The sequence below is a fragment of the Syngnathoides biaculeatus genome, chromosome 4 (genome assembly GCF_019802595.1).
Source record: "Syngnathoides biaculeatus isolate LvHL_M chromosome 4, ASM1980259v1, whole genome shotgun sequence".
Classification (NCBI taxonomy): Eukaryota; Metazoa; Chordata; class Actinopteri; order Syngnathiformes; family Syngnathidae; genus Syngnathoides; species Syngnathoides biaculeatus.
The window spans coordinates 11,865,390-11,885,141 of NC_084643.1; the positions used below are offsets into that span (position 1 = coordinate 11,865,390).

The 19,752-nt window shown below is 55.3% G+C and overlaps 2 protein-coding genes across 3 annotated transcripts; both read left to right on the forward strand.

The window, feature by feature from the left end:
- The first annotated feature begins 111 nt into the window (after positions 1–111).
- ercc6l (excision repair cross-complementation group 6-like) lies at positions 112–5,733 on the forward strand. The gene is given in 4 exon segments (XM_061816374.1): positions 112–328; positions 473–517; positions 2,008–4,481; positions 4,484–5,733. Coding segments are annotated over 4 exon segments (3,759 nt in total). The 5' UTR covers positions 112–245; the 3' UTR covers positions 5,641–5,733.
- Positions 5,734–6,243: 510 nt separating this feature from the next.
- LOC133498981 (disintegrin and metalloproteinase domain-containing protein 9-like) lies at positions 6,244–19,467 on the forward strand. 2 transcript variants are annotated; one of them, XR_009794507.1, is made up of 26 exons: positions 6,244–6,396; positions 6,467–6,802; positions 7,858–7,961; positions 8,637–8,695; positions 9,122–9,200; positions 9,856–9,932; positions 10,598–10,778; positions 12,022–12,087; positions 12,971–13,042; positions 13,384–13,553; positions 13,634–13,715; positions 13,800–13,933; positions 14,003–14,174; positions 14,247–14,339; positions 14,441–14,545; positions 14,868–14,958; positions 15,042–15,147; positions 15,298–15,481; positions 15,564–15,644; positions 15,753–15,858; positions 16,831–16,978; positions 17,286–17,388; positions 17,575–17,604; positions 17,676–17,734; positions 17,825–17,972; positions 19,182–19,467. XR_009794507.1 is itself a non-coding variant. In XM_061816397.1 (25 exons), the coding sequence occupies exons 2-25, from the start codon at positions 6,721–6,723 to the stop codon at positions 17,892–17,894; spliced, it is 2,454 nt and encodes an 817-aa protein (XP_061672381.1). In that variant the 5' UTR covers positions 6,244–6,396; positions 6,467–6,720; the 3' UTR covers positions 17,895–19,467. The 2 variants fall into 2 exon arrangements, 1 of the variants encoding a protein (XP_061672381.1); XM_061816397.1 differs by having other exon boundaries at positions 17,825–19,467.
- The last annotated feature ends 285 nt before the right edge of the window (positions 19,468–19,752 follow it).

The following is a 19,752-nucleotide window of genomic DNA, read 5'->3' on the forward strand; positions in this document are numbered from 1 at the left end:
TCGTCTGCAAACTTCTGCTGGAGTTCGGCCAACTGCGGCGATGACGCTCGGAGACGAGGCCACTGCGGCTGCGCGTCGCGCCTCCTTTCATTGGCTGCGCTTGCCCCCGCCTACTCCCGAGCCTTCCTTCCTTCCTTCCTGCCTGCTCGCGATTGGACAACGTCCGTCAGTGACGTCGGCAGGCCGCCCGCGTGCCCGTGTTTGAGGAAATTGGCGGGCTCCAATTGACGCACTTTCTTCCCGACATGGCCGACGAGCTCGCTTCAGACGTGAGGGGACATTTTCACAACGGCGACGACGTCAGGGAGCTCGGGAACATGTTGGAAAAGTAAGCGCCCTTTCGCTCGCCTGCCCCCACGCCCGGCCGGTTAGCAGCTAGCGGTGCACACTTGGCCGCTCATCACGACGTTTTGGTTTGTTTTTAATTCAGGCGTCGCTTTTTCAATGTCTGACTTCGTTGTTGTCCTCTCAGGGGGTTGTCCGTGGACGAGGAGGACAACATGGAAGCCTACCACAGGTAAAGTGGCTTTCCTCGTCACTGCACGCATGTACGACGTCTTCCGCTTTTCAGTGCACAACTTTGGCGAATCAATCCATCCGTCCCTTTTCTGAGCCGCTTATCCTCACAAGGGTCGCCAGAGGCGGGGTACGCCCTCGACTGGTTGCCGGCCAATTGCAGCGCACGGAAAATATCCAATCAAAACGGGTAGAAAGTACGTACAACAAAGGGTAATATTAACACAAGTCTTAACACAAGAGCTTTTAAAGAGGCAGTACCCTCAATTACCAGTGCTTTAACTTTTGGGCTTTTTTTTTTTTTTTCCAGATACGAGAGCTGTTCACTTTGTCCCACTTTCTTTCCCCTTTTGCTTGGTTGCATTTTCAATAAATATCCCAGTTAATGGAAAAAAAAAAAAAAAACCCAAACCATTCTCCAGCTCTTCTAGGAGGGGTGCCGAGATGGTACCGGCTTAGGCCCACGTGGTGATGTTCATCTTGATTGTAACTCCAATTCCGTCACTCCGGACAAGTTGCTCTTTTTCACAGGCCTTCATTAGCACGTCAACAAGCTTCTCTGCCGACGTGCCAAAACGTCAAAGATCCCAGAGATGTCATAGATGCCGTAAGAAGTATATACAAAATACATTCAAACTCATATTACACAAAGGCGTGACAAAACACAAGCAAATAAACATACCTCATTGACCTTCTGACCAAACGGAGTTGTTCTTCTTGCTTCTCTCTCTCTCTTTCCATAACTAACACCCGCCGAATCTTTGCCGCTGAAATACTGTTTGTACACGAAGTGCCCCAAAATAAGCGTCCTGACGCCAACGGCATTGGTGAACAAGGTTCCGCTACATAAACATGGACTAACAAAACGAAAATGTTTTCTCTCAAAAGCATAAATTCTTCGTCCTCTGTGCGTTGGCTGCGCCTCGAAATTGGTGTCTTAAGGACAGCCTCGCCAGAGTCCAACTCTCGCGGGCAACAAGTCCGACTCATTGCCGGAAATGCAGACCAAACGGTGACACGGGTCGGACGGGGACTGAACAGTCCGTACCGGGGGGTTCAGTAACCCGTACCCCTGAAGAACTCCCCGAGGGACAAGTCCTCAAAACACTGTTGATTGAGCGAGCGGTCGGGCAAACTCCGATGCACCCACGTGGGTGAAACCCTGACATTTTTTTTGAGAAGCGTCCAATGAAAGAGGTCGCTTAGCCAAAGAGATCATTTCCTCCTCGTCTTTCGTCAACAGCGTTAGGAAACGTGCAAGTGTCGCACGAGTCTTTATGACACGGCATACCTGAACGGCGGCACTAATCCAGGTCAGGACTGTTGGGCCCCTTCGCTGTTTTGACTAGAGGCCGAACTGACGCTTTGGTGCGATTGCTCCTTCGTTTCTTTGATGCTAATGATGTCACATGTTCACGATGTCACAGGTTAGTGATGTCACGTGCGGGTGAGCGCTTCATAGTGGCTGTGCTGACTTTTGTTTCTTTGCAGACACGTCCGAGACGGAAAAGATGCGGTCCGACGAGGAGACGTGAGCGAAGCGCTGGAGCTCTTCAAGATGGCCAACGACATTCAACGCAGTGACAAGCTGCAAAAGCGCATCGGCAAAATTGAGGAGTTTTTGGCCCAAAATCTAGAGGACGAGAACAACGATGACTTTGTGGACGTCAACAAGAGCGGTCTGAAGCTGTACAAAGAGCTTTACGACAAACTGTATGACTATCAGAGGGACGGAGTGGCCTTCTTGTACAGCCTGTACAGAGACGGGCGCAAAGGTGGGATTCTGGCCGACGACATGGGCCTGGGCAAAACCATCCAGGTCATTTCCTTCCTGTCGGGAATGTACGACAGCGAGCTGGTCAGGCACACCATGCTGGTCATGCCCACCTCGCTCATCACAAACTGGACCAAGGAGTTTTCCAAATGGACTCCTGGCATGCGAGTCAAGGAGTTTCACGGCGCCAGCAAAGCTGAGCGTACCAAGAACCTCGAGAAGGTCCAGAGTAGGAGCGGCGTCATCATCACAACGTACACCATGCTCATGAACAACTGGCAACAGCTGGCATCCTACAGGGGCCGGGAGTTCAAGTGGGACTACGTGATCCTGGACGAGGCCCACAAGATCAAGACCAGCACCACCAAAACGGCCAAGAGCGCCTCCGCCATCCCGTCCAAAAACCGAGTGCTTCTCACCGGCACCCCTGTCCAGAACAACCTCAGAGAGATGTGGGCTCTCTTCAACTTTGCTTGTCAAGGAACTCTGCTGGGCACGGCCAAAACCTTCAAAATGCAGTACGAAAACCCCATCACCCGGGCGCGGGAGAAGGACGCCACTCCGGGGGAGAAGGCCCTTGGGTCCAGGATGTCGGAGAACCTCATGGCCATCATCCAACCGTACTTCCTGCGCAGGACAAAGGCTGAAGTGCAGAAGAACAAAGATGATGTGAGGGACGCTTGCCGATCTGAGAATGCAGAGGGACAGTCGGAGGTCCGGAAGGACTCTGGTGCCAGCATGCCCACGCTGACTAGGAAGAACGACTTGATTGTGTGGACGTACCTCAGCGGCATCCAGGAGGACATTTACTGGAAATTTATTTCGCTGGAACACATTAAGGAACTGCTCATGACGTCCAGGTCGCCTCTAGCAGAGTTGACCATTCTAAAGAAGCTGTGCGATCACCCGAGGCTTCTCTCCGCCCGAGCCACCGCCACCTTGGGGCTCAAGGAGGCTCGGCAGAGCAACGACGACGACGACGTCGACAGCCAGAGCATTGCCGACGTTCCGGATGAAACTTTGATAGCGGAGTCTGGAAAACTGGCTTTCCTGGTTACGCTGCTCAAGCGTCTCCGAGAAGAAGGTCATCGCACGCTGGTCTTCGCCCACTACAGGATGGTGCTGGACATCCTCCAGCGTGTCCTGAGGAACCAGGGATTTAAAGTCCTGCGTCTGGACGGGTCCATCACGCAAGTGGCGGAGCGGGAGCGACTTATCACCCTTTTCCAGACGGACCACAGCTACTCCGTCTTCCTCCTCACCACCCAGGTGGGCGGCGTCGGCATCACCCTGACCGCAGCGGACCGGGTGGTCATCTACGATCCCAGCTGGAATCCAGCGACCGACGCCCAGGCGGTAGACCGGGCGTACCGCATCGGCCAGACGCGAAACGTGGTCATCTACCGGCTGATCACGTGCGGCACGGTGGAGGAGAAAATCTACAGACGGCAGGTATTCAAGGACTCGCTGATCCGCCAGACCACCGGAGACAAAAAGAATCCATTCCGCTACTTCAGCAAGCAGGAGCTGCGAGAGCTCTTCAGCCTGGAGGACACCAGATCCTCCTCCACACAGTTGCTGCTCCAGTCTCTGCATTCCAAACACAGAAGCGCCGACGCTGACCTGGACGTGCACCTCGCCCACCTCCACACCATGGACATGTTTGGAATCTCCCATCACGACCTCATGTTTTCCCTCAGCGTGGAACACGATGAGGCACTGCAGGACCGAGACGAGCAACAGTATATCGAAGGGCGCGTCCAGAAGGCCCAGGAGCTGGTGAAGGCCGAATCGGATCTGCAGATGCAGTTTGCAATCGGCTTGGAGTCCAGCACCGAGCCGGCGTGGAGGCGAAAGTCAGCAAGTGAGCGCGGAGAACAGTCACAAGAGAAGAAATCGGGCAAACCCAGATCTAGTCTTGCATCGCCGCGCCGCAGCCACACATCGCCAGCCCGGGCGGACCCAGACCGGTCCGGTGAGAGCAGGGAGGGCAAGCCTCGGGGTCAGAACAGCCTCATTGAACTCACCGGGGATGAAACTCTGCCCCTAGAAACCCGAGAGAGCTCCCTAGAACGCGACCCAACTCAGGAAGGGGGAGGTATGGAAAGTGGGGAAGCAAGAAGTGGTGCCGATGATGGCGAAGTTAATGACTCCTTTGTGGAAGTAAAGAAAGTTCCCCCAGATGCCTCCACGCAATTAGTCACGACCGAGACCTCAACCTTAACTCGGATGGGAGTCCGATGAAAACCCTCCACAACAAAAGACTGTCTGTCCTCCAGTCGTCCGTGTCCAGCTTGAAACTGGACTCCCCGTGCAGAGTTAGCGGCGGCGGCTCTGACATTATGGAAGGAAACTTCAACCTGCAGCTGGAGGAGAGTGAGCTCTCCTACCAGGACGGAGAGAAGAAGCCGCAGTCACACTTGCAGGAGACAGACTTCCTCTACCAGGATGAGGAGAGAAAGCAGCTGTCACCCATTCAGCTGGACGTGGAGACTGACGTCTTGTATGAAGACGATGAGGAAAAGCTGCTGTCACGTCTTCAGATATCGGGAACCTTCGACGTGCGCAAGTCCCTGACAGAGAGGCAGCTCGGACTCAGCATCAAGTCCCAGGTCTCCGAGGTGGACGACGGGTCTATCGTCGCTTCCGCCAAGAGAAAGAAAAAGACGCCGCGCCTCATTTACGACAGCAATGAGGAAGTAGAGGAGGAGGAGGAGGAGGAGGAGGAGGAGGAGGAGGAGGAAGAGGAGGAGGTGGAGGTGAAGGTGAAGGTGAGCCCGCTGTCTACGAAGGCCGCATTCAACAACTTCCCACCGCACGGATCCTCCACGCCAAAATCCTCGCCGCCGATCACCTCGAGAAGGAGCGTAGCGGGAAACGCGTCGGTGGCGTCGCGCCGCTCCCTCGTCCCCTCCGTCCTCCGAGACTTCGAGCGCGAAAATGAGGACGTTTCAACGAGGTCTTCGGATGAGGGTGAGGAGGAAGACGCGGCTGCTCGGATGGAGGGCGACGCTGGAGAGACTCTGAACTCGGACGATGAAGAGGTGGAAGAAGAAGAGGTTGAAGAAGTTGAAGAAGAGGAGGCGGAGCCCCGGAGCGGCAACCGGGAGGAGTCCACCAGCGAGCCCGAGCTGGCGTCCTCGGAGAGGTTCGAGCGGTGCGGCTCCGACTCGGCGGCGGCCAGCGTCGACGCCTACGAGTTTTTGGTGACGCGAGGCCGCGAGTCGTTCAACCGAGGCAGACCCGGCGAGGCTCTGGATTTTTTCCTCAAGGCCCTCGACATTAAGCCCGGAGACCCCGAGGTCCAGTTCTTGACCATCCAGCTGTATCGACAGCTCAGTGGCAAATAATCACAACTCTCGTTGGAAGTGTGCCACAAAACTGACTGACTGCTCTTTTCAGTTGTCTTCAAAATAAAAGCCTTTTCTTCGGTTGCAACTGTAGCCCTGTTGTTCTTAAAAGTCGTCAAAGGTTGGGATCGCTCATGATGGTATTCCAAATAGTCCCCGAGGGTGCGTGGGACTAAGCGGACTTCCCAGCACTGGTTTTCCTCCCACGTCCCCAAAACATGCACTCATTGGAGACCCTTTGAGTGTGCCGACGCTTATTTGTTTCTATGTGCCCCGCGATTGGCCGGTGACCGGTTCTGAGCGTAGCCCGCCTCCTGCCCAGTCACAGCTGGGATTGGCTCCAGCACTCCCACGACCCTCGTGAGGATAAGTGGCTCAGAAAATGGATGGGTGAAAACCTCCACCTAGGGTACTCCTACTACTGTGCTGTATTTTAATGTAGGTCATTATGGTGGTACTCGGAGAGCAAAGTATTTTTTTTTTGGAGTGGCGTAAAAACAATCACTGCTCTAAAGTGGACTTGAAATATAAATGTCAACGAATCTGTTCTAAAGTGGGAACAGGAAGTCTTATTTTGAAGATGCGTTCGGGAGCGCTCGTGCACAAATCTCGGCTCTTTCCGGTCAGGACGTGACGTCACGGCAGGACCGGTCGTCGTGTGTTGGTTTGCGGACTGGGGGGCCCCGTTGGGGTCGGGACAGGAGCGAAAGCCCACCGGGACGACAGAAAACACCACCAAGACCAAGTTCCGGTCAGGTAGAAAATGTCGCGTTTCGGGGGCACAGGGTCGTCTTGGCTCGGATACTAACTTCGCCTCTTTCCGTAGAAGCCGAAGGTGACGTCACGTCAGTGGAACGTCTTCGAGGTGTCCCCGCGAGTCGAACGGGGTGGGGGGGCCCTGGCTCACGTTTCAACAGGCGTCGTCCACCCCAAAAAAGAAGAAATAAATTAAAAAAAAAAACACCGGGTCGGAACCGCCCTGCTCGGGCCCAAATGGCTCCGTCGAGAGACGACACGGCTGGGGGCGGCGGCGGCGTCGGCGTCTGACGAACAACGCGAAGGGGGGGGGGGGGAAGGACGATGGCGACGACGCGAAGACGAGCAAAGCTGCTGGAAAGCTGCTGTTTGCTGCTCCTGCTGAGCGGAAGTGGTCAGAGCGGAGGTGAGGAGGCGGAAGCGGAAGTTGAAGTCGAGCGGCGACCTTCGTGACTCATTCCCACAAAACACGCGTGACCTGAAAGTAGAAGCCCAAGATGGCCGCCAGAGCTTTGCGCTACTTAACGACGTTTATGTTGGATTTGCGGAGAACTTCACGCTCACACGCTGCCCCCTGTCGGTCGGGGGTGACGTGCGACACGTTCCCGTCCGTCTCCGTTCATGAGAAGGCGGTCGAAAAGTTCTGCTTTCAAATTGATGCCCCATGCGTCCCAAAAATCATTTTCATTCTTGAGGAATATTTTTTGTTTTGTGGAGATGGTAAACATAAAAAGGAGGAGAGTCCGCTCAATGCAGAAAATCACATTGTCTGATCTTTAAATTCGTTTGTAGGAGCAAATTGTGGTGGTATTCATTTAATATTCAATACCCTTTATTGGCAACGACAAAGGTCAAAGGTTTTCCGTCCAGGCTTCTTGCTCAGGAGTGACCCCCCTCCATTTTGGTAGGAAAGCGGAGTGCCCGGGACTCGAACCCGGTCCTCAGAACTGTGAGCCCCCCCCCGCTTTTCAGCTACGTCACTGTGCCGCACGAGGCAGGTGTATTTCAATTAATTCAAATGCAACTAAAACAATACTCCAAATGCGTAGTTTACAAAAACAAGGAAGCGTAAACGTGCCAATTCCAACATTGGCGAACCGGTGGACACGTTTGATGGGGGGGTGACACATTATTATTATTATTATGATGATGACATGCAATATTCAGAGTTAATACGACTCAATCCAGTGGCGGAAACTCTACATTTACTTCCTGCCTTATTGAAATATTGTTCGGTACGGCGCGTGTGCCATTATTCCAGGAAATCTTGCGTGTTTGGAGTCCAACAAATACCACCAATGTCTAATCAATTCTTGAAAAAATGACAATGGTGTATTTGAGTTAGTTTGTTCGAATGTCATGGCCCCTCCCGGCCTCGAAGGTGTGCTAATGCTAAGCTAAAATGCTAATTGCTTTTTGTGTGTGTGTGTGTGTGTGTGTGTTTTTTTTTTCTTTCCCCAGACTCCCGGCAGCAGACGCGGCACCTGTCCTCCTATCAGCTGACGGTGCCTCGGCCAATAGGAGGCCGGCCGAGGAGGGATGCCGACGGCTCGCCGCCCGACCAGGTGCGGAATTCGCTCGTCGTGCAGACTCGTCATCGTACGCCTGTGACCTCTGAACTCGGGAGCGCGACGGCGGCGCTCGCTCGAGCGGCCGACGCCCCGTCAGCCGCGTGACGATGATGGCGGCGCGGTTCGTCCCATGCCGACCGTGCCCGTATCACATACGTATACGTGGAGCCCCCCCCGGTTTGTAGGACCGAAACCATTCGGGGTTTGTAGGACCGAAACCATTCGGGGTTTGTAGACCAGCAGCACAACGTTGAAGTCTGTTCTAAAGACTTCAGTACTGGCGTAATGCGTGTTCTGATCAGCAGCTCTAAATGAGCTGCAGCTCTTTAATCGTCTTTTGGGGGAGTCCGTTCAGAAGACCGTTGCAATAGTCAAGTCTACGCGAGATGAAAGGTTGGATGAGCTTCTCCTTCTCTGCTTAGCACAGTCAGTCTGGATATGTTCTTCTGAGCGATTGGATTGGACTCGCGAAGGTCAGGTGGGACTAGATCAGCGCGCCGAGGCTTCGGCTTTGAGGGAGAGCGACTCCGGCCTGTGCGCGGCGTGTCTGCGACTGCGTGCGTGTCCGAGTGGCCTTGCGGGGACGCTCTTCGCTCCCGCAGGGACTCGCAATGACGGCGTCCGTGCGGGTGCCTTTTCCCGCCGGATAATCCCGCCTTCCCCCGGCAGGTGTCGTACGCCGTCGACGTGTCGGGACGCCGCCACGTCGTCCGTCTGCAGAGGAACCGGTGAGTTGCCGTCACGCCTTTGGAAAAAGTGTCCATTATGTCATTTTTTTTTTCCCTTTTCTTTTGCAAGGGAAAGGGCGGAAGGGTTACTTACAAGAATCACTTTTCGTTTGCTCTGCAAAAAAAGGATTTGTTGGACAAAACAATGATTGCGTGCTGCCTTTTGCAAGCGGGCGCTTCTGTCGGCACGTTCTCACCATGTGCCGACAAACGCCTGCGGCAAAATAAATTCCGCCGTGCTGACCTCCCAAGTTTCTTCTTCTTCTTTTTTGAATCACTCTTGGTCGGAGCAAGCGAACGAACAAACGGCTGCAACGTAAACTTGAGGGTCCGGCGTCAAATATGGTCGCCAGGAGGTGGCGGCGGCGCGGGGTCACGTGACTTCGGAGGCCGGCTCAATGTATTCCGAAATGTTGTCGTCTTCAGGTTGTTGCTTCCTGCCGACTTCAAAGTGTTCACGTACGCCGACGACGGAAAAATGGTCACCGCCGTGCCGGCTGTCAAGGTACGCGCGCACCACAGCTGGAACGACGTCAGATTTTCGGGGGAGTCGACGACGTCGGTGACATTCTACTGAATATTGTCTACTTTCCGCGCAGCATCTAGTTTTGGCTCCATACAGACGCCCCGGCAGAAAGCCGCCGTCGGACTGTAGAATCTCGACGGAAGCCATCTCGGACCAAAAGGGATCGGCGCCGCCAAAAATCCAAAGTCTAAATTTGTCACTTTGAGCGCCTTCGACAAAGTCTGCCGCTTCCAGAAGCGGCCACTCTTGTTTACGGGCGGTGAGAACGTCCCGTTCGTTGCCGTATTTGCGGGTCACGGTACACGTGCGCGTCTAACACGGCTTGGCGGCCGTGTTGCATGTGGCCGCGTGCCGGGCGGCGAAATCGGACGGCGCGTTTTTCCCATTTCTATGGCAGCTGATTGATGGTTGCAGCCAGCGTTTATTTTGGGCTGAGTTCTCGGAAAAGCCGCAGTCGAATTTTTTTTTCCTTGGCATCATCCCGACGTACTCGATGGCCAGAAAATCACTTGCGATTGCATTTGTGTGTGTGTGTGTGTGTGTGTGTGTGTGTGTGTTGTGGCTCGGCATCCGATGGGAACGTGGAAGATGACGTGCGCCCCCTCCTGGTTGACGTCTCATTGTGTGTGCGCAGAACCACTGCCATTACGGGGGCTTCGTGGAGGGCATGGTGGGCTCGTCTGTCGCCATGAGCATTTGTCACGGCCTCAGGTAATCCATGACATCACAGTCCCAGAAATGACTTCAAAGATGTCTTTTTTTTTTTTTTTTTTTTATCGTCAATTCCTCCTTCGTTGATGCCGGTGATTTTCCTCTCGCTGGTCATTGCCGTTCGGCACTGGTGTCACACCTGATGAATTTTTCCAAATATGACCTTGAGGCGCCACACGACACTGTAGCGCAATCCATGAGCGTATTCTCCGAAAGGCAGCGTGCACCCTCTCTTTGTGTATCGTTTACCCCCCCCCCCCCACCACCACCAAATACATGAGCCGTGCGTACTTTGTCAATATTTATTTACATACTGTACTTTGTTACCAAACAGGGACTGTAACACGGCACTAAAACGGCTCAAACAAAACAGAAAAGCACATCTATTTACTGAGCCGCTTATCCTCACGAGAGACACGGGAGCGCCGGAGCCAAACTCGGCTGTCGTCGGGCGGGGGGGTTACGGCCTTAACTGCTCGCCGGCCAATCGTAACGCACACAGAGACGAGCGAGCACGCGCGCTCACATTCACACCCGCAAGCGCGTTGGGAGTTTTTGGGTTGTGGGAGGAAAGCGAAGGACCCGGAGAAAAGCACGGGGAGAGGAACAAGTTGTATTTTCATTTTCTAATAGTTGTGCGGTGCCTCATTTTCTGTGCGCGTCAGAGGCGTGATGCACCTCGACGACGACAGCTACGCCATTGAGCCTCTGGACTCCGCCCCCGAGCAGCACCTGCTGTACCGCTTACAGGATGTGACATCGCAGCCCCGAGGATGCGGGACGCCGCATCCCCACCACCGCGCACGAGGGGCAACGTCGGCGCAGGAAATCCAGCGGCGCGCCAGGGTGACGTCACACGTCGCTCGATGGACGAGGTTCATTCGATCGGGTGTCACGAGTGCTTTTCTTTGGTGGTTCGCGTTGCGCCTTGGCAGGAACTTTTCAGAAACTCGCAAATTGAGACGCGTCGTGTCGCGCGCATTCACGCGACTCGCAAAGTGCGGCTTCCGCTCGACATCGACGTGAACGAAGTTGGGACGTTGTGTTCGTTCAAAGACAAACAATACGATGAGTTGCAAATCATCTTCAACTCAATGCTGTGCACCACAAACGCAACATATTTCACGTTCAAACTGGCTTGTTTTTGGCAAATAAGTGAGATTTTTACGGCTGCGACACTTTCCAAAAAAGCTGGGACAGGGTCACGTTAACTCACCGTGTCGCCTCTTCTTTGAATGACGTTGACCAAATGTTGTATTTTGTGGGTGGTGGAATTCATTCCCATTCGTATTTTGCGCTCCATCGTGCGCCAGCCGCGCATTTTCAACGGGAGGCGGGTCTAGCATCTGCACTCTTTTACTACGAAGCCACGCTGTTGTAACACTGTGGTTTGGCATCCATCGTCTTTTGCTGAAAAGGGGAGGCGTGTCCGTGAAAGAGACGTTGCTTGGATGGCAGCGTATGTTTCTCCGAAGCCCGCCTGTACCTTTTGAGCATTGATGCGAGTGTGTAATTTACCCGTGCCACAGGCCCATACCACGCCAAACGGTTCTTTTCCTCTTTGGCTGTGAGGAAACAACGTCCAGTTTCTAAGCCTAAAAACGGTCGGACATGTGGCGTGGTCGGAGCGCGGAGCACTTTTCCACTCGCCGTCAGTCCATCTTAGATGAGCTCAGGCCAGAGAAGCCGGCGGCGTTTCTGGGTGTTGTCCGTTGGCTTTGCATAGTAGAGCTTGAAGTAGCACCAAAGTGTAGTGACTGACGTTGGTTTTCTGAAGTGTTCCCGAGCCCCGCTAGGGATCAAAGGTCACGGCCATTCAATGTCGGTTTTCGGAACCTTTTGATGACGTTATGGACCGTAGATGATGAAATTGGACTTTGAGGAAGATTGTCTTTCAGCTGTCGCGCACTTGTTGACCTCGCCCCCATCTTTGCGGGAAGCTGCTTTTTCTAGCCAATGGTGGCCCCCCCACCTCTTCCTCCATTTATTTTTTTTTGGGGGGCGGCCACCTGTCCCAGCTTTTTTCAACGTCGCAACTTGCTTGACATTGCGCAGACGCAGTGCATGAACGTGTGTTTGTGCTTTTCAGGTGAAGCGAGATGTCCTCCACCGCACGCACTACGTCGAGCTCCTGCTGGTGGTGGACAACGAGCGGGTGAGATGCACAAAAGTGTACGTGCAGTGGGTGACGCAAGTATTCATTCATTCGTCTTCCGTTCCACATCTCCTCTCGCTTCTCGCGGGAGTGCCGGAGCCTATCCCGACTATCGACGGGGGGGGGGGAGGGGGCTTACGCCCAAAAACTGGTCGCCACACAATCATCCGTTCACACCGAAGGGCAATTTGGAGTCCTCAATTAACCTTCCGTGCCCGTTTTTATGTTGCGGGAGGACACCGTAGCGCCCGAATGAAAGCCACGTAAACTCCGGATTTGAACCCCGGTCCTCAAAACTGTGGAGGCGGACGATCCGTATGCTACCGCAAAGTATTCAGAGCTCTTCAAAAGTGTTAACGCTTTGTTATATTGGAGTCATCTTTTCAAATCATTGTTTACTGAAAGGAAAAACGGAATTGTTTATCGTTACGTGTCAATTTGGAAGAAATGGGCCGGGTCAAGCCAGCAAAATATAACCAAGCGCTTGTGTCGCGTTGAAGACGCACAACAGCAAACTAACACGAAATACACGCGCAAAGACACTTTCGTAGCGTGTGACACGAGCTAGCGAGCCAAACGTTAATAACAGTATTTCCAGCAAACGTGCCAGCCGTAGGGTTATAAATTACGAGAGGGCGTCGGCGAGTGGTTACCTGTCCGAAGCAGCGGCGGTCGTAAGAAGGCCCGTCGAAAGCCGCCCTCTCCGAGCTTCCAGAAAGATCCGCGACGTCATTGGGCCCGCTGAACAAAAATGGTTGCGTCATCAAGAAAATACGTTGCGCCCTTTGTCTGCATTGTCTGTCTGAGTACTTTGCGTACCCACTCTTACGTTGTGTTCAAAAGTCCTCGTGAGTAAACGTGTGCTGATTGTTCCTCCCCTCAGTACAAAAGCATGAACCGGAACCAGAGCGCGGTGAGGGAGGAGATGGTTCATCTGGCCAACTTCCTCGATGCCGTGAGTACGCGCCGTGCAGAGACACGAGCGCGACATCGCTTTTGCCACCGTTTTTTTTTTTTTTTTCATTTCCGCAGCCAAAACTCGCATTCGAGCCCAACCCGGGCAAGGGAAACCAAGATCCAATTTTTGTGGCGGTTTTGGAGTCGTACTTTGTGCGGTCCCTCACCCAGGACCTTTTTGCCGCGGGTGACCCTACCAGGGGCGCCGAGCCCCAGACAACTCGGTCCGACCCAATTCGAAATCAAACATGAGTGGCAACAGTAAAACTGTTCAGTATGTTGAGTGGATCAAAGAAAGAATGTAGCCGTGATTTCTGGGGTGTGATTGTGCGTGCATAGATCTACGTGCAGCTGAATGTGAGGGTGGTCCTGGTGGGCCTGGAGATCTGGACCCGGCGGAACCTGATCAGCACCGAAGGGGGGGCCGGCGAGGTGCTCAGTCGCTTCACCCAGTGGAGGGAGAAGGAACTGCTGCCTCGGCGGCGACACGACTCGGCGCAGCTCGTACTGTTGAGTACACGCACACGCATGGATGAGGATGAGGATGAGGATGAGGATGGTGATGGTGATGGTGCCCGTGATGATGCAGCATGAAGAGTTTTGGGGTGACGGCAGGGATGGCGTTCGTCTCCACCGTCTGTTCGAGAAGTCACGGTGGCGGAATTAATGCGGTACGTACGAGAAAATAAGCAACGTTCAAAAAGGTGCGCCGGTAAAAACACATCAAAGTAACGTGGACGCGCGTGCGCGTGCAGTTCACAAACAACAACGTGTTTGCCTTCGCCTCCATCGTGGCGCACGAGCTGGGTCACAACCTCGGCATGAACCACGACGACAGCCGAAGCTGCGTCTGCCCCGCGGAAGCGTGCATCATGAACTCCGGAGCCACGTAAGACGCAAGCGCGCGCAAATCACACGCAGGTGACGCTGACGCCGTGGTCGTGTCGTGCGCCGTTAGAGGTTCGCGCAACTTCAGCAGCTGCAGCGCCGACGACTTTGAGAAGATGCTGCTCCGCACGGGCGGCTCGTGCCTGCTCAACGTGCCGCGGCCCGACGAGGCCTACAGCGCCCCCTACTGCGGCAACGGCCTGCTGGACCCGGGCGAGGACTGCGACTGCGGATCGGCGAAGGTGCGGGACGCCGACGTCCTCCGACGCCAACCGTATGCGTGTTTGTCAAGTGGCCCGTTTGTGTTGCGGCAGGAGTGCGAGAGCGACCCCTGCTGCGAGTTCTCCACGTGCCGGCTGAAGGCGGGAGCCCAGTGCGCCGACGGCGAGTGCTGCTACAACTGTCGGGTACGCTCGCCGCGGGAAGCCGGCGCCGCCCGCGTCGTGGCGTCTGTCTGAGCGTGCGCCCGTGCGTGTGTGTGTGTGTGTGTGCGTGTGCGCGCGCGTAGTTCCGACCCGGCGGGACGGTGTGTCGCGCCGGCACCGACGAGTGCGACCTGCCCGAGTTCTGCAACGGCTCGTCGTCTCTCTGTCAGAGCGACGTCTTTGTGCAGGTCAGTTGCGCGTTTTCTTCAAAGGACGCGGGCAGCGGCGGCGGCAGCGGCGGCGCCTTCGTTGCGCTGCCGTCTCGCTTAGCGCGCGTGCGAAAAACGGCCACATTCACCGTTACCGACTCAAAACGGGCCATTAGGGGGAACCGAGTGAGTCGGGTCGACCGCTCCGTCACCGAGGCGGTTCCGCTCAGCGGTTTGTGTGACGGCGTGCCCCCCTGAAAAAAAAAAGTCTTCACGTCTCGTCTCGTTTGCTCGTCAGATGAGGAAGTCTTGTACTTGTCACGTGTGTGAATTATTAATTATGATCGCGCGCGAGTTTCAGAACGGTCAACCGTGTCGGAACGGGCAGGCGTACTGTTACAACGGCCGCTGTCAGCACGCCGGAGAGCAGTGCAGGAGCATCTTCGGGGCAAGTGAGTCGGGCCGCCTAACAAACGCACCCACGCGAGCGCAGAAGGAAGGACGTGCTGTCGCTCCTCCTCCTCCTCCTCCGCAGAAGCCAAGGTGGCGCCGGAGATCTGCTTCAAAGACGTCAACAGCAAAGGCGATCGCTTCGGGAACTGCGGGTACCAAAACTACGGCTACAAAAAGTGTGAGAGCAGGTAAACGTCACCACACGCCGTCGGCGAAAGAACGGAGAGAGAGAGAGAGAGAGGTGGAGAGAGCGAGAGCGAGAGAGAGAGAGAGGCGGCGGCGGCGTGAGGAACACAACCGATGTTGTTTGGGCCCGTCCGTCACGTCCCGCCCCGCAGGAACGCTTTGTGCGGCAAGCTGCAGTGCGCCAACGTGCGGGGCGTCAAAGCGTTCGGCGTGCAGCCGTCCGTCATCAGCACGCCCATCGGGGGCGCCGTGTGCTCCGGGGTGGACTTCATGCTGGGCTCGGACGTGCCCGACCCCGCCATGGTCAACGAGGGCACCCGCTGCGGCCCGGACAAGGTGAGCCGCGCCCGCCGGCCGGAAGCCACCACGGGCGACGTGGGCTTGACTGTGCGCCTTTCTGTCGCCGTGTGGCCTTCAGGTGTGTCTGAACTTTGAGTGTCGCAGCGTGGACGTCCTCAACTTTGACTGCGATGCCCACAACAAGTGCCACGGCCACGGGGTGAGGACCCACGCCACACGCCGGACGCGACTGAAGTCTTTCGGGCCGTCAGCTCGCTAGCTTACGGTCTCCTCCTTGTGATTTTTGCGCCATTTTTGTGCGCGTCAGGTGTGCAACAACAACCGCAACTGTCACTGCGAGGCCGGCTGGGCTCCGCCCTTCTGCGAGCTGGCGGGTTACGGCGGCAGCGTGGACAGCGGCCCCGCCTGGAACGGTAACCTCACATTTTTCCGTCAGACGTTCGATGATGGCGCGTTCCACAAGAAGTTGGCAGGTCAGTACGTTCGCTACGTTAAAACACGATGATGAAAAGGCGCAAAAGGCCTTGGATCGGATGACGTCGATACGCTTTTTTGGGCGCGCAATTTGACTGCCACGATGTCTGTGAAAACGGCCGACGTGTTTGCTCATCATTGCGAGTTGCCGCGTCATCCCGGTCGAACGGTCGCCACGGGACGCTTGTCGTTTGTCCCCGATGTTCAGTTACGCTTGCAGGATGACGATATGCCACATTAGACGTCAACGTCAAAGAGACGCGCTCCCTAAATTGGAAGAAATATGCTGAATTAGATGTGAAATAGGATCGATTGAAACCCCTGTCAATATTCTGCATTTGACATTTCATGAGGTGAAAAGTAGGATTTCAATATTTTACACAGCTCATGACGTAGGCCGCACATGTGCCATGTTAGGAGTATGATTCCCCCCCCCCCCCCCCCCCCCACATCTGGCGCGCTCGCCCGCTGCCGTCGGCCAACGGGCTCCCTCGGCGCCCTCCCGTTGTCCGGGCAACGTCTGCCTTTGGCTTCCTGTTTCTGTCGGCGTCCTTCCCAAATGCGTTGCGCCCGTCCGTCCACCCGTCTTATTTTCTGAGCCGCTTATCCTCACGCGGAGCCCGCCCCGGCTATCTTCAGGCAGGAGGAGGCGTGGCCCGTCGCGGGCCGCACACAGACAAACGACCGAGCGGGCGGTTTCGAGGTTAGGGTTAGCCCTGACGCGAGTGTAGTTGACCTTTTTTTTGGAACGAAAGACCATTTTGTGCACTCGGCTCCTTCGCAAGCTCAACGGCGACGACGAGCTCAAGATGATTTTAACCACGATATGTACGCGACGTGACGAGTCAGCCCGCAATTCCCCAAAGAGCAAAATAGAAAAGTTCCATTCTTGCCGTTTGTGTCGCCCGCAGACCGCGACCATTCGCTTCGGGACGGCCTGCTGGTCTTCTTCTTCCTGTTGGTCCCCGCGGGCGCGCTGGCCGCCCTGGCCGTGCTGCGCCGGAAGCAGCTGCTGCGGCGACTGGGCCTGACGCGCACGGGCCGTTCTCGGGCCTACCGGTGGGTGGCGCCGCAAACTCGTTCGAGGCGGTCGCGACATCGGCTTTCTCGGCCGACGAGCTCGGGAAAAGGCATCGCGGTCCCGGAATGCTTTCGACAATCGAGAAAAGAATTACAGCCGGAAGGTTTTACACTTTGACCGCGTTCGTCGTTCTTTCCCTCTCGTGTGTCGTGCCCATTTTGGGCCATTTGGAAAAAGCTGCTGCCGGAGCTGTAAATGCGACGCCGCGTCCGCTGTTGCGAATCGACGTACGTCCGCTGAACGTGACAAACCGAAACACGCTAAACTGGCCGTGCGCTCCGTCAGGTCCGAGGCGGCGGCGCCGGCCGATCCGGGCGCAGGACCGCCTCCCGGGGCCCGGCCGCCTCTGGTCGCCCGCGGCAACTCCGACGGCATCCTCAGAGACCCGGTGAGTGCGCCTTCCTAATTGACAACATTTGCGTCGTTACAAAGATCGTTTGGACTGTCGTGGCGATCGCCGGCGTCGGTGTTGCGCTTACGTCACGTCTCAAACGTGTGATCCGATGGATGCGTGCGTGTCACCTGTTAAGCGTGTTGCTAATTGTGTTGAGTTCTCCCTCTTTTTGTCGTCCAGCATCACAGTCAGCTGCTGCCGCCCCGCGAGGTGAGACGTGAAGTCGCCGAGCCCGCCGTGCACCGGCGCGTGTAACCGCGCGCGTACCCGTGTGCGTTTAGGTGGCGGAGACCGGCAGAAGCGCGACGTCGTTCGCCGCGAGGCCTCCGCCGCCCCCTCTGTAAGCGGCAAGGCAAACGCGCCACAATTGTAATTTTAAGCGGCTCCATCATTTCATTTCATTTCATTTCGTTTTGTTTTGTTTTGTCAGGAAACCAAAACCGTGCGGCACGGCGAAGCCTCTGATGCCCCAACGACCCGCCCCTCCGCCGCCCGTGTAACCGCCTCCTCTACCGGGATTCCGCCCGCCCGCTCGCCCGAACCCGACTCGGGTGGCTCTGGGACCGGAACGATCAGATGTGATTCCGGCTCCATTTAGCACGCTGGCTAATTAGCGTTTGCCGGGTAGCGGCCGATGGCGAGGCGCGTTTGAGCGCTGCTGCTCTCTGATTGGCCGTTTTGAAGACGGCGACACCACTAGCGCAGGAAGCGCAGCCTGCGTGATTTTTGTTTGGATTGGTTTTACGGCAGCGCTCCCCGACCTGCGATGGGCCGCGAGGAGGGAGCGGACCCCCCCCCAAAAAAAAAAAAAAAAACAGTCGAAAATGAGATGCATCGGCCTCTGCCGAACGTGTCGAAAGGCAACCTGGCAAAAATGGGGGGGGCGGTCGGGGGGGGGGGACAAGACTGACGGAGAAAGGAGGAGACAACCACTTTGGAGAAAGCGGGTCAGAAGGGACGACGTTGGCCAACCTTCCGTTTTCGGCCTTAAAAATCAGCAGATCTCAAACAATACTCACATCATCGCACTGAAAAGTCTCAAATTGTGACGGTGACGGGCGGGGACATCGAGCTCGTGCACCTACGTCATCAAATCGCGTGACTTTCGTTTACGTCGCCATGTTGCCGGTCGAGCTAAGCATTGCTCCGTGCCGAGTCGCCGGGAGACCGCACGGAAACACGCCCCCGAGTCTCGTCCCATACCGTCGAGACGTTTCGAAGGTTCAAAAAGGAATCGCGGGACGTGGGAAAAATTAGATCAACTCGGCGTAGAGGACCCGTATTTCATTGGCGAAGTCGCCGATGAGAAAGTGGACTGTTAATTCGCTTCCGCTTGTCTTGGACAACTCGATCCGGACGGAAAAGTCTGGGCGCACACAAATCCCTCCTGGATTGGATCAGGAAGAAATCCATCGATCCTTTCAGCTCGTGGTCAATACAAATACCAATATTTCAATGAATGAATGACCCCTGGTTTGACACAAACTCGCTCGCATTCGTTTAACTACGATTGGGGGGAAAGAAAAACGGACGGAGCGGTCTCCACGGAACGTACACGGAAGCGATTGCGGCCACACTTAACCTCCGTAAACGTTTTTTTAATACGCATTGTTCTCAATGAGCCAACTTGCCATTAGAAATACTTTTGGGGAATTTGAGATTGAGAAGAATAATTCCTACCTGAAATGAAGCGATCGCGACACGGGCGCGTGCGCGTTTTCCTTGGCCCCCATCCGTCACGTTTAATTGGCCAAATCCATCCATCTTTTCTGGTCTTTTTTTTTCAGCTGCGGATTCCATAGAATCACCTCTTTGAAGATCACGCACGACGCCGAGCGGCTCCGTTTGACTGCCGACACGGCGCCGGGAAAATGCCGACGTCACGTGCACGAGCTCGTACCGGCGCGCTAGGCCAAATATGGATCGAAAATGTCGTGAAATTGCAGACGCTTTTGAAAATGGGCATGATTCCAATTTTAGTGCCGAAAAGAGCCGATTTTGTTTGGATTTGGTTGCACTTGTCTTGGCGCATTTGTTGAAAAGTGAAAAATAATCTGAATGTAATGCGATGCACCTGGTTGTCTTCCTTGAAATGTTAGCACATCTGCTCCACAGTTGTGAGGTCGCGGGTTCCTCCCACATCCTAATAACGGTCATTGAAGTTATTCGAAAAGAGAATCGTCTGTGGGTGCGTGCCGGTCCCCCCCCCCCCCCCCCCGCAAAAAAAAAACAACAAAAAAAAAAAAGGATGCATTCCACGCTTGCTCCATTTCCAGCATTTCCCACACAAGGACGACAACTGCCAAATTCTGTCGTAGACCCGCGGAAACGCCACGTCTGGGCTCGTCCTCATCAATT